General features: G+C 41.9%; 1 protein-coding gene across 5 annotated transcripts in view; it reads right to left on the bottom strand.

Annotated features, from left to right (window-relative positions):
- Positions 1 to 215: 215 nt before the first annotated feature.
- cadm1a (cell adhesion molecule 1a) overlaps positions 216 to 14,620 on the bottom strand; it is a 217,164-nt gene continuing 202,759 nt past the window's right edge. For all 5 annotated transcript variants that reach the window (XM_029173251.3, XM_029173253.3, XM_029173254.3 and 2 more), the window contains 2 exons: positions 6,085 to 6,213; positions 216 to 5,023 (listed from right to left, as the gene is read on the bottom strand). In XM_029173251.3, coding sequence (XP_029029084.1) covers positions 4,905 to 5,023; positions 6,085 to 6,213 — 248 coding nt within the window. In that variant the 3' untranslated portion in view covers positions 216 to 4,904. The remainder of the gene's footprint in view (positions 5,024 to 6,084; positions 6,214 to 14,620) is intronic.

Here is a 14,620-nt window from a genome sequence, read left to right as displayed (position 1 = left end):
TCGTTTTTAAGAAATTTGATAATTTCTTTAAATAGTTGAAATTTGGAAAAGAATTGAAAGATTGTTATTTTTTCTGGTTATCAGCAATAAAAAGTTAAATGCGCTTACAGTATGTGTCAACACCTGGAAATATTTGCTGAAGCTGAAAAACCCCAGAAATGTTGCTGGATGTCGACTTTGTTGTGTTTGAAATTACAAAAAAATACCAACACTGATTATTTTTGGACATTAATATCTTTTTTCTTTTTTATTAAGACAAGAACTCTTCATTGTTTTGTAAAAATGTCTATTTATGAACCAATACAAAATGTGTATGGGAATGTGGATCTCCTTTCTCCAATAATACACATCAACATCTTCGAAGAACAGCAGAGAGACAAAAAAAGGAATCAATCAAAAACAATGACTGGTGAAACATTCAGAACATTTGGGAAAGCTTGGAAAGGCGGCGGTGCGTTGTAAGTGACAGTAGTACAGCCACAACAAGTTTCAGATCCTGCTTCATTTCAATAAACAGTGTAGTCTTTATGACCTATGTCAACACAAAGCAATACTTAACACATAGTTTACAGTGCACCAAATATTAAGAAAAATACAGAAAACATGTACAACATATAAGCAAAATATCTCACCAATTTTGCCTGTTAGATCTAAAATAATGTGTTGCTCTTGATTTGACAAAGATGCATTGTACTTGCTTTTATGTCACTGATAGGTGGGGCCTAAACTTTGCATTCTACCTGAGATGCAGTCATGTCAGTCAGCAATGCATGAACCTGAGACAGGACAATATTAAAAGAAATGGAGAAAACAACGTAAGTTATATTCTAAGTCTTTTTTTTTTTTTTACTTTAGTGGGCATTTAAGAAAAAATAAAAGAATATTTACAGTAGCCTTAAATATGATTCTGCTAATGTCTTCGAATTGAAACATTTCAAGTATCCATTTTCAATTTCATGTTGTTTTGTTCATGTTACATTTTATATTTGACCTTTGGAAAAGCAAATACTCTAATTCTAGGTAAAACACTCCTGCTGTTAAATGTTTCATCTTAAAAATTAAATATTAATGCATCAGCCTTAAGGGAGAAGACAATATTCAGTTCTATTCTTTTATTGGCAAGCACATGTTTTAAATTCTGATTTCAATGGAAGCTGCCACATGTCACTGAAGCAAAATAGTGTTCACTAAAATACAAATCACAAAATCTCAGTCTTACAGATGAAGTGACATCGGCTCTGTGATTCATAAAGCAACGATAACAAGCCAGTTAATAGGTTTATCAAACACCAGACCGCAAAACATCTAACCAAATCAGAAGCCCTGCCCACACCCACCCGTCCATGTAACAAACACAAAACAGTGTCATCAGCATACAGTGTTAACTTAGTGGTCATTTCCTTTTCTAAGTAAAGAAATTTTAAATTAATTTGTGATCACAGAAGAACAAACAGTTGGAGAGTGTTGGACACTGAATCTTTGATATTTGTCTGTAACATCCATTTTGTAGCCTCCATCTATAAGTGTCACATTCAGTGGTTAAAATATGCCCGCGGCTTTGTCCAGGCCGCCAGAAAAATAATGAACAACTATTAAAAAGCACACATAGGTAACGCTGGAAGTTTGCGCAATGCTCACCACGAGACCCTTGTCCAATGCCTTTGGATGAGCCAAAAGCCACAATCTCGATATGAAAAACTGAATGCTGTCTTCATGCATGGACATGATATTAAAGCTATCACATGGTTAATGTGTTGCAATCAGCACTGCACATTGACAAAATCAAAATCAAACGCTTGAAATTAAACTTTTGAATTTTATATATGTGAACACAAAGCAAGCAACGCTATAGTCCCCAAAATCCATTCATTCTCAAAGATACTTGACAAGAAAGTGAAGAGAGTTAAAGATACGTCAAATGGCATTTTTAAATTTTTAGCATTAAATTTGACCAATATTCATTTATCAGGATTTTGAATCATTTCTGGTAATACTGTAATAAAAAGTAATAAAGAGAAATTTCAAAACAAAAGCAGATAAAGGAATTAATGTGTCTTTACCGCCCTGACACAAAATGTTTTTCGCTACAAAAAAAAACAACTAGAAACTAAAATGATAGAATCTATACAGATATACAATAATTATCAAATCTAGGGGCATATTTTGCAGAAGCCTTTTGATGAAGATTTGTAAAACATTCTACTGGTACTTGTCCATTAACATTATATAGCACTATATATGTAATAAATCATAGTACCTCTTGCAAAAACAAAAAAAAAACAAAAAAAAAAAAAACACAAAAACAGGATTGGCTTGAGCAAACCTGCAACCCCTAACAGGTAGAATTGTTAGAATAATGGATGGATGTATTTGTAATTTTTTTGCAAGTGGCAATGTTATTGATACAGATTGATTAGTTTACAGTAACTACACAATATCAGCTAATTAGTTGATCTGGCAGCTAAGCTCAGGAATAAGAGCATCCGTCCACCAATGAAGGGATACATGTAGGTTTGGTTCCTGCCTTTTCCTGTCATATGTTGTGTCTTCAGCTACTGTAACACACTCGACCCCACCGAACCCTGTCCTTGGAGAGTGTAAATGGGTGAAGCAATGTCAAAGTGCTTTAAATACCAATAAGACAGAAAAGCACCATATACAGTAAATGCAGATCGTTTATGCAGAGAAAGAAATGGGGAGATTCAGGAGATGCTTTAAAAGCTAAAGGGATTGTGAGACCATCCAACCATTAGACCAACCGCTTCTCCTGTTAAGGTGATGGAGCCAATCCCAGCTGTCATTGGCAAGAGGCAGGATACATCGTGGACAGGTCGCCAGTCCATCGCGGGGCTGACACACAGAGATCAACAATCAATCACATTCGCAGAGCTATGGGCAATTTAGAACCACTGCTAAACCGAAATGCACAGTGCAGTGTCTGCAGACTGTGTGTGGAGAGGAGGCCAGAGGAAGCCACAGAGACACAGGAAAACAATGCAAACTGAGGAGAGACATATTTGTGTTACTTGAAAGCTGCGATTAAGCATAAATAAGGACGAAGTCCACAATAAGCGTGTTTTGTTCGCTTGATGAAATGAGTGGATGCTGCAATCCAAGCCTCCGCCTCTCCCTACCTCTCTACCCACAACTGTCACATGGAGTAAGGACTCATTAAGCGAGCTGCTTGCTGTGTGAACACATAATAATGATCAACAACGCCATCAACAGACCCTCATTGCCATGCTAAGAATCCAGGGCTTTAATGCGAACGATGGATTCACATCACTGAGTACAACATGTGTAGTAAGTTCTGTTACAAACAATTAATTACTTTTGGCATTTCCCTGTGCTCCCCAGCTGCCAAAGCAAAACAGAACCTCGTTCAGTTTTGGCAGGTGATGTGTAAAGCAAGACAAAGAAGCGGGAGAAATGGGTTTTTAGCGCTCAGAGACATGCAAAAATATCAAATGTTTAATTAAGCAGTCGCGCTGCCGTACCAAAGCAAAACCATAGGATACGTATATATTCAGAAGGTGTGATGTAAGTGGAAAGACTTACTTGTCTCTCAGAGCATTACAGTTTGAAGACATTTAGTTTCCCAAACGTTTGCTGGTTTTACAATTTGACAAAACCCACGATGAGAGTGATACAATAAAATCCACAAAGGTACTCCATTGTAATTCTAGTAAGTTGTAAAAAATAGTTCTTAGTAAGGATTAGTGTACAATACAGGTGTGATTCCATTGGCTCGATTTACACTGGATTGTGTGTATGAGAGAACATGACGTCGCTGATGGGAGAACCTGAACTGCCATGACGTTTTTTTTTTTTTTTTAAGTTTGTGCAGCGTAAATATTCCTAACAGGAGACGTGTTTGAGCGTGGAGCTTGGTTACAGGACTTACTCTGATCTGTAATGCTATGTACAGTGCACCGGCGCCGTTTGGCTGCCGGTTGGTCACTATCGGTACCAAATGCGTTTTTTTCCACCTGCCTTCTCGTACTCAGGCATCTTAATTCATAGCTTTTCGAAAAGAGCTAAAAACTTTAACGGGGAATATCGTGTTATCATCGTTCCTTGCTAATTTAATTTTGGTTATGTTTTGAACATAACTCGTTCAGGACGGGGTGGGGAAGGCATAAACAGCACATCAGACCTGTTTCTCATTTATGTCCTTTGTACAATGATATGTAAAGCATTCCATGCATTTTGGAGCTGTCAAAACTTCAGGAGAATAAAGAGGGGGAAGTAATGGCTTGAGACAAATCACAGTATACTGGAAAGAGTTTTTGTTATGCAGGGTGCGTGTGTGTACAGACATTTAGGGAAATGAATAAAGTGACTGTGTATTTTTACCCTCATACAAAAGCCGACAGCACACTGATAATTACGAGTGAGGAAAGTGGAAAACGAGAGAAGGGGAGCAACGAGGTTATGCAAATGAGGATCAACGCAAATCCAAAGTCGGGCTAGAACAAAAAAAATTCAGAACAAGGCACAGAATTTTCTGCAAATGGTTGAACTAAATAAAAGTCGTACCAGCAGTTAGGGAGGTGTTGAATGGTGAAGCTCTCTACAGTGATTTCTGGCAACGTCTGGCACACCCTCCCCCCCGAACCCTGCCCCCTCTCATCTTACCTAAAACCCGAACCCTCCCCTTTTTTTCAGTTTTAATTTTTTTTTTAAACACACAAAACATTCCATCTACATCTGCAGACTAGACTAAACAACAGCTTAAAACCAGGCCTTTCTTTAAACTCTATTTCTCTTCTATTCCTCCATGCCCTACTCTCACTAGACGTGAAGTGAACCAACTCATAACCCTCCATCAGCTTCCCCTTCCCCGGCCCCAGAAACAGCTTTGTGTCCCAAAGAGGACACTAAAGTGAGGGGTCCTGTTTTGATTAGATGTAGTACTCCTTCTTTTCGTCCGAGTTGGTGTGGCCGCCCTCTGCGTTGATAATGGCTGTGTCCGCGTCCGCCGCATCATCTGCTCCTTTGGCTTCGTGTGTGAAGTAGGTACCTGAGGAGGAGGAGAAGGAGAGGGATGAAGGACAGCATGACGGACTGGATAACAGCCTGCTGCTCAGATGATATAAAAGATTAAAATGTGCCCCTACACCACACACTACCTAATTATGCAAATCCTTCACCATGTGGCCATTTGCACAAACCAAGCGAGCTGTAATATTCAGATAATTCATCACTTTTTTCCCCTTTTTATTCAAGATTGGCACATGAAAATCAGGGTTCTGAAATGATCTCAAGTGCAGGGAAGAATAGGCCTTGCGCCTTCAGATTAACCTTGTCAAGTTCACCAAAAAAAAAGAAGGAGCTACTGTCGCAAACCACTTCAAACCTAATTTAAAAGATTCATTCACATCCTATCACGGTGGGCTTAGATAACGAAGACAATATTCGTGAACAAATGAGGAAGGACACTTCGCCATGAGGGAAAAATCAAAACACAAACGCCGCTCGAACAGATAGAACGAGTGTTTAGCCGTTGTGCTACAACTTCCTGTCAGAAAAAGGCTGAAAAAGGATGCAGCCACAATATATTGTTTGATTATTTCTTTTCTATTGAAAAAACAAAAAAGTGTAATGGAAGAAATTATTTTGTCTTTTTCTCCCAAGAGAAGAAGAATTTGATTAGATACGTAGGACTGAGATCACCTCTTCTGGCGGGTTGGTGTATTAACATCGGTCCTCACCCAACTGCAAAGGTTATGGCCAAACAAACCACACCTACACTCATAAGTGTGATTTAAATTGAAAACATCTCTCAGTATCTGAACAGGAAACTCAAGAAGAGTTCAAGGTTGAACCATCACGTCAGTCTGTGAACTGTAATGAATGTTTACAACGGAGAGCGTGGGCAGTAATCTTACCAATCACTTTGAGAGACAGATCGAGAATTATCTGTCAAGTTGTACCTAGATGTGATTTGGTGGAGAGTTGTTCAGCCTTCAGTGTTAATACGCTATGGAAAACCTAGTTAACGGTGAGGTTTCCTCTACTGTTGCTAAAAAACCTAATGACCAGCAGCTGCAGTGGCGTTAAAAGCCAAAGAAGCTCCACTACCTTTGTGTCTTGCAAAGTAGCGCCCCAAGACGATGAGTAGACATAGCATAGCGAAGACGACCACCGCCACCACGCCTCCGATCACTGCGTGGTCCACCGTTCTGGGAGTTCCCTCTCCAGCTCGTGAGTCTAAAAGCAAGGAGAACACACAACAGCCATCAGATACTGCAGCGTCTGAAGCACGCGTTTCATGAGAGATTTAGGTTAATGAAGACACAAACGTTACTCATTAAAACTTCTGTCACAGGTTCAAATCGATGGCGGCGTCTTTGCGCTAGCGTTGTCTGCTCCGCACTGATATGGCAAAGCAGACTCTGTTGGCACGAAAACCCGCCGTCGCTTTTACACAACAATGCACCTAAAATGCATTCACTGCCTACTTTGGCGATGGTGTTTGTTTAGCATACAGATCAGGTATTAAGCAGACCCAGAGGCTCCATGAAGAAGCTCTAATACTATGTGAAAGCTATTGATCGGGTGTAGGGATCCATGACAACCCAAAGTTAATATTCATTTGTAGACGCGATTGGCCCGTCATGGCACAAAGGAGAACCGCATCTCTGCACCGCTGTTGGAAGGCGGGTGGGAGGGTGCGGGGGCGGTGGGGGAGAAGACGCTTCACGTGCCTAAAACTTGCATTTAGATGTGACCTGAAGTTAACTGTGCATCCGCGAGGCACTCTTGCACCCGATACAATGTGGAGTTTACATTACAAAAGCATTTTTGTGCTTTTAGCCCGTTTGGACACTGTTCGACTATTCACTTAACCTTCACTTCCAAGCTTGTGGCGTCGTAGGATTTATGTAAGAGGACATTGGGGATGCCACAAGAAGTGACGCCAGGACACTCAGCATCATCCAGGTTTTAGCAAACAGTCCACGTGGAGCGGACCTCCGGCCCCCTCCATCCATTAGCCGTAATAACACACTAAAGCCCTCCGCATGCCTCTCCAGTCGCATTCTACACCCAAGGGATTTGCTGAGTGAGCTCCAGGAAACAGAAAGAGCGGGCCACAATGTATTAACAAATAACTGAAATAGGAAGAGATGCGGCGTGGATAACATCAGCTAGCAGCCACCCCAACTCCTACATCAGCCAACCTGCAGGAATAAAGCAGGGGCAGTTCAGTGTTACCTGTCAAACCCAACAAAACATTACCTGAAAGATCTAATAGGTTATTTTGACTTAAGAATTTCTCTTTTGGTGCTGGGCAGATTCAATTAAGCCGAGCAGGAATCCTTCTGACATCCAATTCACTCTTGTCAGGCTGCTAAAGCTGTGCTTTAACACACTTTCCTATTACAATGTTAATGTGATCTTCGGCTTTGGAGGAAACAGGACAGGGGAGCGTGTGCATGTGCTACAGTCGGAGCAGAGGAGGTGGAGGATTCTGCCTGTTGGACTCACATTGATGACGAGACGATCTGTGAGTCTCAGTGGAGACTGAGAACCATGAAGTGCAGCATAAACTGCTAAAAAGCAGCATCTTTTTATTCAGTCAGATTACTGCCCCTTTTTATTGATATTATGGGATGTTGGTAATAAGATAAATATAAAAGCAGCAATAGTTTTTATATTACTGTGCCACTAAAATAGAAATTGTGTAAATGAAAAGTTCAGCCTGAAACGTACTGTTTAAGAGTATAAAGTGTCTTGTACTGTATTTTAATATTTTTCTTAATTTTCCATATTTAGAACAATATATTGTACTTGCTGAGTAATAAACTGAAATCTCAGCTGTAGGTGATAATTAAGTCAGCAGGATCTTCTCCTTATCAGAGCTGACAGTTTGTTTTTAAACCTAATTTAGAGTCGTAGTTTATACCCAGCATATATTAACAACCATATCATAGCATCTTTTTTCTGCTGTGTGAACATGAAAACAAAGGGAGCATTTCTGCATCTATGCTGACACCGAGCACTACTTATAAACAAAAAACTAAATAATGAATTAAAGTTGGCACAAAACGATTCTGTGGTGTGATTTGTTGTGTAGCTTCTGCCGTAATGCTTTTTCTTACAGCTTCCTCTAACTCCTACTACTATGTCTGCTAAAAATATTTCCAAAGAGTCGCTTGAATGAATTATTCAGTCAAAAAGAAAGTGATCACGATGCTCAACCTGTTTGCTGGATTTTAGAAGGTGCAGCAGCATTAGCGAATTGTTAAACTGGTCGTTTCTGTCCTGACCAAACCTAATTCTTAAACAAGGTTGTCTGTGCTCCACAGTCAACGAACCCTTGTAACCCTTTGTAAGTCAGATGTGTTTGGACATGCAGTCAGAATCCACTTGTGTTCTCATATTCTGACCTACCACTCATTTATACTGTAGCCGAGTCCCTCTTTGAAACGTACCTGAAATATAGATGATTCATTAAACAGGGGGGTTTAAAACTAACCGGAGCGCGTACGCGTCAATACAGAGTGCGGCCATCTTGGCTTGGTGAAGCGTCTACCTTCACTTCAGACGTGGAGCATCTCATTTCCATAGGACATGTTGACGGAGGCTCGGTTTGAGACAGAGGAGATCTCCTAATTGGATCTTCTAATCTGCTAATTAAGTATTAGTGATTTCAGTGGTGTGCCTGTGCAGCCTGCAGATAGAGGGCAATCAAGAATACAGCAGCGCCATGTGGGCGGGGTGTCATAAGCGCACGTTGGCTTGTCAAGATCCACTTCCATTGCCCACAACACTCCCGGTTAAAGATTGAATGTAATTAAAGTCCCAATGAACCTATTTATTGAACCTCTTTAAAAATGTCAGTTAAATCTTTTGCCTTCTCGGGTGGCGAGCGACGCCGCTCACATACCGAGTGACTCGGCAAGATTTATCGAGACTGTTTGAGAAACGTCAAAGCTGCTCCACATTACGGCGACAGCAGACCATTAACAACACTTAGCCAGAGTAGAGAGTGGAGCCGAGAGGTCGAAGAAAGTTGTGAGTGAAACAATTAAAAGCGAAAGCTGGAAGTGGAGTTGAAAGTCTGGTTACACTACATTTCCCATGATGCCACCAACAGCCCCGCTTCATCATACAGTACTTCCTATTTGAATGTGCCTTAGCGCTGAGCACAGTGATGTACATGCATTTAAAGGGAGAGCACGAGAACAAACACATACGTACACACAAAACGTAAACTTTGCCAAACCCCACTATTTGACAGGCGTGGAGTCGCTATGAACACAGCTCTGATGATCACTTCAGAACACGGTGCAGCTAAAAGCGGGGACCATAAAAGCGACGCCAGTACTAGAGGAGGATTTATAGCTCCACTGTGTGTTGCGGTGACATCTGAAAGGCAACGCACACTGGCAGCGCATGAGTCGATTTAAAGCGCGGCATCCAAGCGCTTCCACGTGCCGCGAAGCCTCACGGGTTCAAACCAGCGCACGCCTGTTGGTGCATCAGATCGGAGCAGCAGCACCGGAGCGACGTTAACACAACTCTTCCTGTGCGCTTTCCAGGTGTTTAAGCTACGTTACAACGGCCAATAGACGCAGCACACGACGTGAGAAAAAGCGCGTATTAGCGGGACAATAAGGACAATGAGCCGAGCTGCTGCGTCTTCTATGTGGTGTCACATAACAGCATAATATTGTTAGCAGGAAACACATTTAGAGTCAAGCTACAAACTCATTTTGGTATAATTACATTAGACAAAGCAGTGAAAGGCAGTGAAATTTAATTTCGTATCATTTCATTTCATATCTTTTTCCATTCCTTAATGCTTTTGCGACAGAGTGACAGTTGTAATTAATTAGTTATAGTGAGGTATAGTCTGAAAATAACACAAAACAATTGAAACAGTTCTGTTCATCCGCGCCGAGGCTGAGGGAGAAAACCAGGTGACGTTGAAAATGAGACGGAACGCTGCCTAGTTTCTCCTTCTTAAAGGCATGTGGATCTGTTTTGTGCATTCATACAGATCGTGTATTGCAAAAACCACACATCACCATGAGAAGGCAAGCAAATATCCGAACAGAAGTGGGTCTAGGGTTCATTACCTCCTAAGAAAAGACAGTATAGACCGCCTGTTGTTTTTTTCCAGGTGGAGCTATTTTTCATTCATCCAATCACAGCTGGTTTTCATCCAAAAAGTAATATAATTATGTGCTATAACTGTTCTCGGGATATTAAGCTCTATCTAGGCCATGGCTAGCTCGATAAACACCTTCTAATAATGACTTCTAGTGGTCTCATGAGTGACTTATCCAAACACATAGAGGACTCTCTATGGCTCCCAAGGCCAAATCAGTTTGCGGCTTATTGTTGGGACACACATCAGTCCTGTTAATGGGGACAGTGTTTGCAAAAAAATAGTCCGGTGGAGCTTCTCTCCATCAAGCAGACTGCCCTTTCTTCCCTCATGCGTGATTATACCGGCCCTCCCCTGCATCCGCCGCTGTCACTCCACTGTCACTTATTTTACCATCAGCAAGAAAAACCCCCGTGTATCTGTGGCTGCAGTCGGGCAGCCACCATGTACTGTACAGTGTGTTGTACGCTCATGTTTAAGCTTCATCATAACTAAGTTGAACACCTTGTGAAGGTCAAAGAAGTAGGCGCAGATAATAATGGACTCGCTCAGTTAAGTCCTGAGTCTCCCCTGCTCTCGGCAGATTGATAATAACAACAGAGGCGACTGTGTTGTGAGACAGAATAGTATCAATGAAATGACATCAGGGGCTTTGTGTAGGCCTGTGTACACAGCAGACGCAGCCCTGGGTGAAGGAGCTGTGCCAAGGAAATGAGCAGCTAATCCTGGAAAAGGAGCCGAGACAATGGCGACATTTACATACATGCAGTAAACAGACCGTGCCACAACAACTTCTCTGGTCAAGGTCGTACACAGATGAGCTGCTTACAATAAAAAATACAGTACACACGACAATTTTTTATTTCATTTTAGACAGAAAGTTCATTGTCCTGTTAAAGATCTGCAAGAACTGTAACTGTGACAATGCAAACATAGACTTGCAGTGATGACACGGGTTTTAGGGTGAGTGCATGAAGTTGGACTCACATGAACCAGAGCATCACATGCGTGGATGATGGAAACATACAAATCTGCTGTATTCCACATCCTGCTCATGTAAAAAAAAAAGGACAACTGAGTGAATCCAATTTCAAGGATGAGCTACAGGATGGGATTTGACTCATTTAGGCAAAATACTGACTTTAACAGTTATACTATACAAAGTGGGAAAACTCTCATTCCTGCTTTGTTTGCCAACATCAACGGGGAGTAATATAAGGGGAAAAAATGGGAAGGAGGCTTTCAAAAGAGAGAGTCTTAAAATATTTAAAATCATTTTAGGACGTAGCCCATTTCTGGTACCAGAGACAAGTGCTTCTGCTGTGAATTTCAGTTTCCTCTCCTTCGTCCTGGTGTCTTCATGCCCAAACTGGCCCAGTGAATCTAACAAAACCAGTACAACGGAAGTTCCAGGACTTAGCTGCTGTCATGGCAACACTCATCCTAAATGCAAATTTGAACAGGAGCATTGAAAAGCAAGCGACACGCAGGTCACATGCCTCGGGAGCCGGTCGTGCACCGCGTTTCACCGTGATCCAAATAACAACTTAAACCAGGGAAATAATTCCCTCTTTAGAGCGAATCAGCCTCTTTTTCTCACTGTCTGCTTGGAGCTTCAACCAAACAGGTGCTAATCAGCGTCTGGAGTCATTCCTCAGGGAGAGCACGTGATCACTTTTACTTTTACAGACTTTAGCTATACAGTAATTGACGTTTCATGACCACAAGCTGTATATTGAGGTTTGCTGTGTGTTAGTGGAGGTGCTTGTCTACCAGTGTTGCCGGCCTCCACAACGTCACTCAACACCAAAGGCATTTGCATAAAATGTGCGCCGCTTGTCAGGATACTTGACACGCCGCTGTTCAAACTGATTAAATGCATCACACGTGTCACAGGTGAGGAGAGAAAATATCCAGACTCTCCCGCACTTCCTTGTCTATTTCAACATTTCCCCGTCTATTTCATCATGATAAAAGCCAGTTGGTGTCTTAGAGGTTCACTTAACTTTCAGCAGGTGGCGACTTATGAGAGTAGAAAGAGGTGCTGGAGGAGGGGGGGGCTTGTTTGTCACCTGCCATACTCAGTTGTGAACGTGAAACTAATTAATGCAGCATATGTGGCCCATTTGAAGAGAGCCTCAAAGGTGGGTTCAAGTCTCTAAGTGAGTGCAGACCTCAAATACAAAGACATCCATCTCTGTTTGAACACACACAGACACACGCACACCTGTACAGGCCCCGAAAAAAACAACACTTATAGCCCTCACTGATTTAGAAAATGCTTGTCCCATCTCATCGCAATCAATCCAACAAAGTCGTTCCTGTGCACACAATCATTAAACTAATGCTGCGGCTGACAAAAACACGCTGCTGTGACTCTTTAACCCACCAATATGTCATGTAGTCAGTGATGTCGGCTGTGCCATCTGTCCCTCTGATAGTCTGTCAGCCAATGATCACCTGTTCCGTGCAGTCTCTCAGATCTTCAACTCCCTCTTCAACCCAGAAAGGATGCCAGAGCTTCACACGTGCCCTCTCCAGTGTTTCCAGATCCGGTGCGGATCCGTGCTCATCAAACGCGCCGCAGACACGCAGTAGTCCAATAAAACGCCTTCCAAAGCTGCAGCGGCGATCAGAGTCGGAAGAAACCGATGCTACTGTACATTTCCTGCACATCAATACCCAATAGCGATTCGGCACTCTTGTCACTTAATGAGTGACTTGTCTCTTTAATGACATCCAAATGTCATAGCTTACCCTTGGATGAGAGAGAAAAGTCCTGCGCTTCACCTTCCACAATTCCACCGTGAGCAAAGTGGTCATTATACAGCTGTATTCCTCTCCACCGCTAGATCTCCGAGCGCGGCTCAATTATTCCACTACTTTCGCACACTTGCTGTCAGCCGCGTTGGCAGGTGTGTCCTTTCCAGATGCACTCACCTCTCCGGATGGAAAATTAGTCAGTGCAGCTAGCCATCAGCGCGAGCAACTGACACGTTCCACCAATGTGCCCTTTCATTAAGAGTGAGATGGAAGCGAGATGAGACGAGGCGGCGCTGCTTGAACACCCGCCGCCAAAAAACTACCTCTGAACCGTGGGCCGATGCTATGGTGGGCAGTTTACCTCACGTAGGGCGCATGATGACAAAAGAAGGCAAATCTATGATTATTAAATGTCCTGTTGATGGGGAAGATTGTCTCCAACAGCACTGGGCAGAAGCGACAACATCAGTGGACGATGATGCTTTAGAAATAGAAAATCAGCTTGAAAACAATTAACGACGTCTCTGCCTTCAAATGTGCTGAGCAGGAATAAAGTGAGTCTCTATATTCTTCGTTGGAATGAGTTCAAATCATTTGTTACAATAAAAACAGCCTTTTCTCTTATTTTAAAGCTGAACCGTTTCGATGTCTTTCAGCTTTTTGTTTTGATTCCTGATTTGACTAAGTCTTAATGCTCCTGTGATGAATTCACCTTTGGCTTCATCTATGGGTAGAAAGGAGTTGTATTTAGCATTGATACATTGAGCTAAAATAAATTCAGTATATGGGATTAAAATATATCAGTTTAAGATCAGGACTCTTCAATAATGGACCAAATAATGTCCCAGTCTGCTGTGTTCTCTTTGATTTGTTCAAGGTCCTTTACAAGTATTGCATAATGGTTCTGGAAAATGCAGTTTGAAGAGGAACAAAGCTTAGACACCAGTCCTCTGGTTTGACCTTTGGAGTTCTGAACAGCAGAGAAATCACAAGGGAGTGTGTTAATTGAGTTAAGGGATGCTTTACAATCTACGTGTTCATAATAACCTGAAAAGCCTTTATCGTCTTTACTATTCTACTTTTATTGTAAGTGTAGTTTTTTTTGTTTTGCATGAATGACTAGGACTCGCAAGTGAAATTAAATTCGTACCACACGAGTATCTGAGAGCTTTACTATAGTATTTGTATTGTATATATGCAAGTCGTTATGTCTGGGTTTTCATAGCATCTTGGCCTCTCTCTTCAGCCTCTAAACCCAATTGTAATTTATCGGAAGGCGACTACTGCCAGTTCATCTTAGGGTGTTTTCCTTCCTCTGCCCCTCGTCTAATTTGTGCCCTTTCCCCGTACAGTTCCTAGCCTATTTTAAAAGGCAGATGGACAATCTTTTGGTAGAGCCTTCAAGCTCAATTGTCTCTCCCCTCTCTTTTAGTCACGACAGGCAGGGCATCGCCATGGCAACAAGATTTAAGACGATACGGGGAGACAGATGGTCAATGGCGATGCTTTTCTAACCTGCTCTGACTTATACATGTATATACAAACATTTTTTTTGAGTGCAAGCACAGTTAATGCTGGTAAATATTATCCGAATGAAACCCGACTGAAGCTGCAAACAAGCAGCGGCTGAATGCTGCTGCAAGGAAGTCCGGACAAAGCAGCTCCAAGAAAGAGAAACACTGTTGTTCAGGCAATTTGATCATGTCCATGGCTCCATGATTCAAAGGCATTGACTGC

Source organism: Betta splendens, chromosome 14 (assembly GCF_900634795.4).
Source record: "Betta splendens chromosome 14, fBetSpl5.4, whole genome shotgun sequence".
NCBI classification, from domain to species: domain Eukaryota; kingdom Metazoa; phylum Chordata; class Actinopteri; order Anabantiformes; family Osphronemidae; genus Betta; species Betta splendens.
Note: the sequence above shows the minus strand (reverse complement) of the source record. Positions and strands in the feature narration are given on the sequence as shown.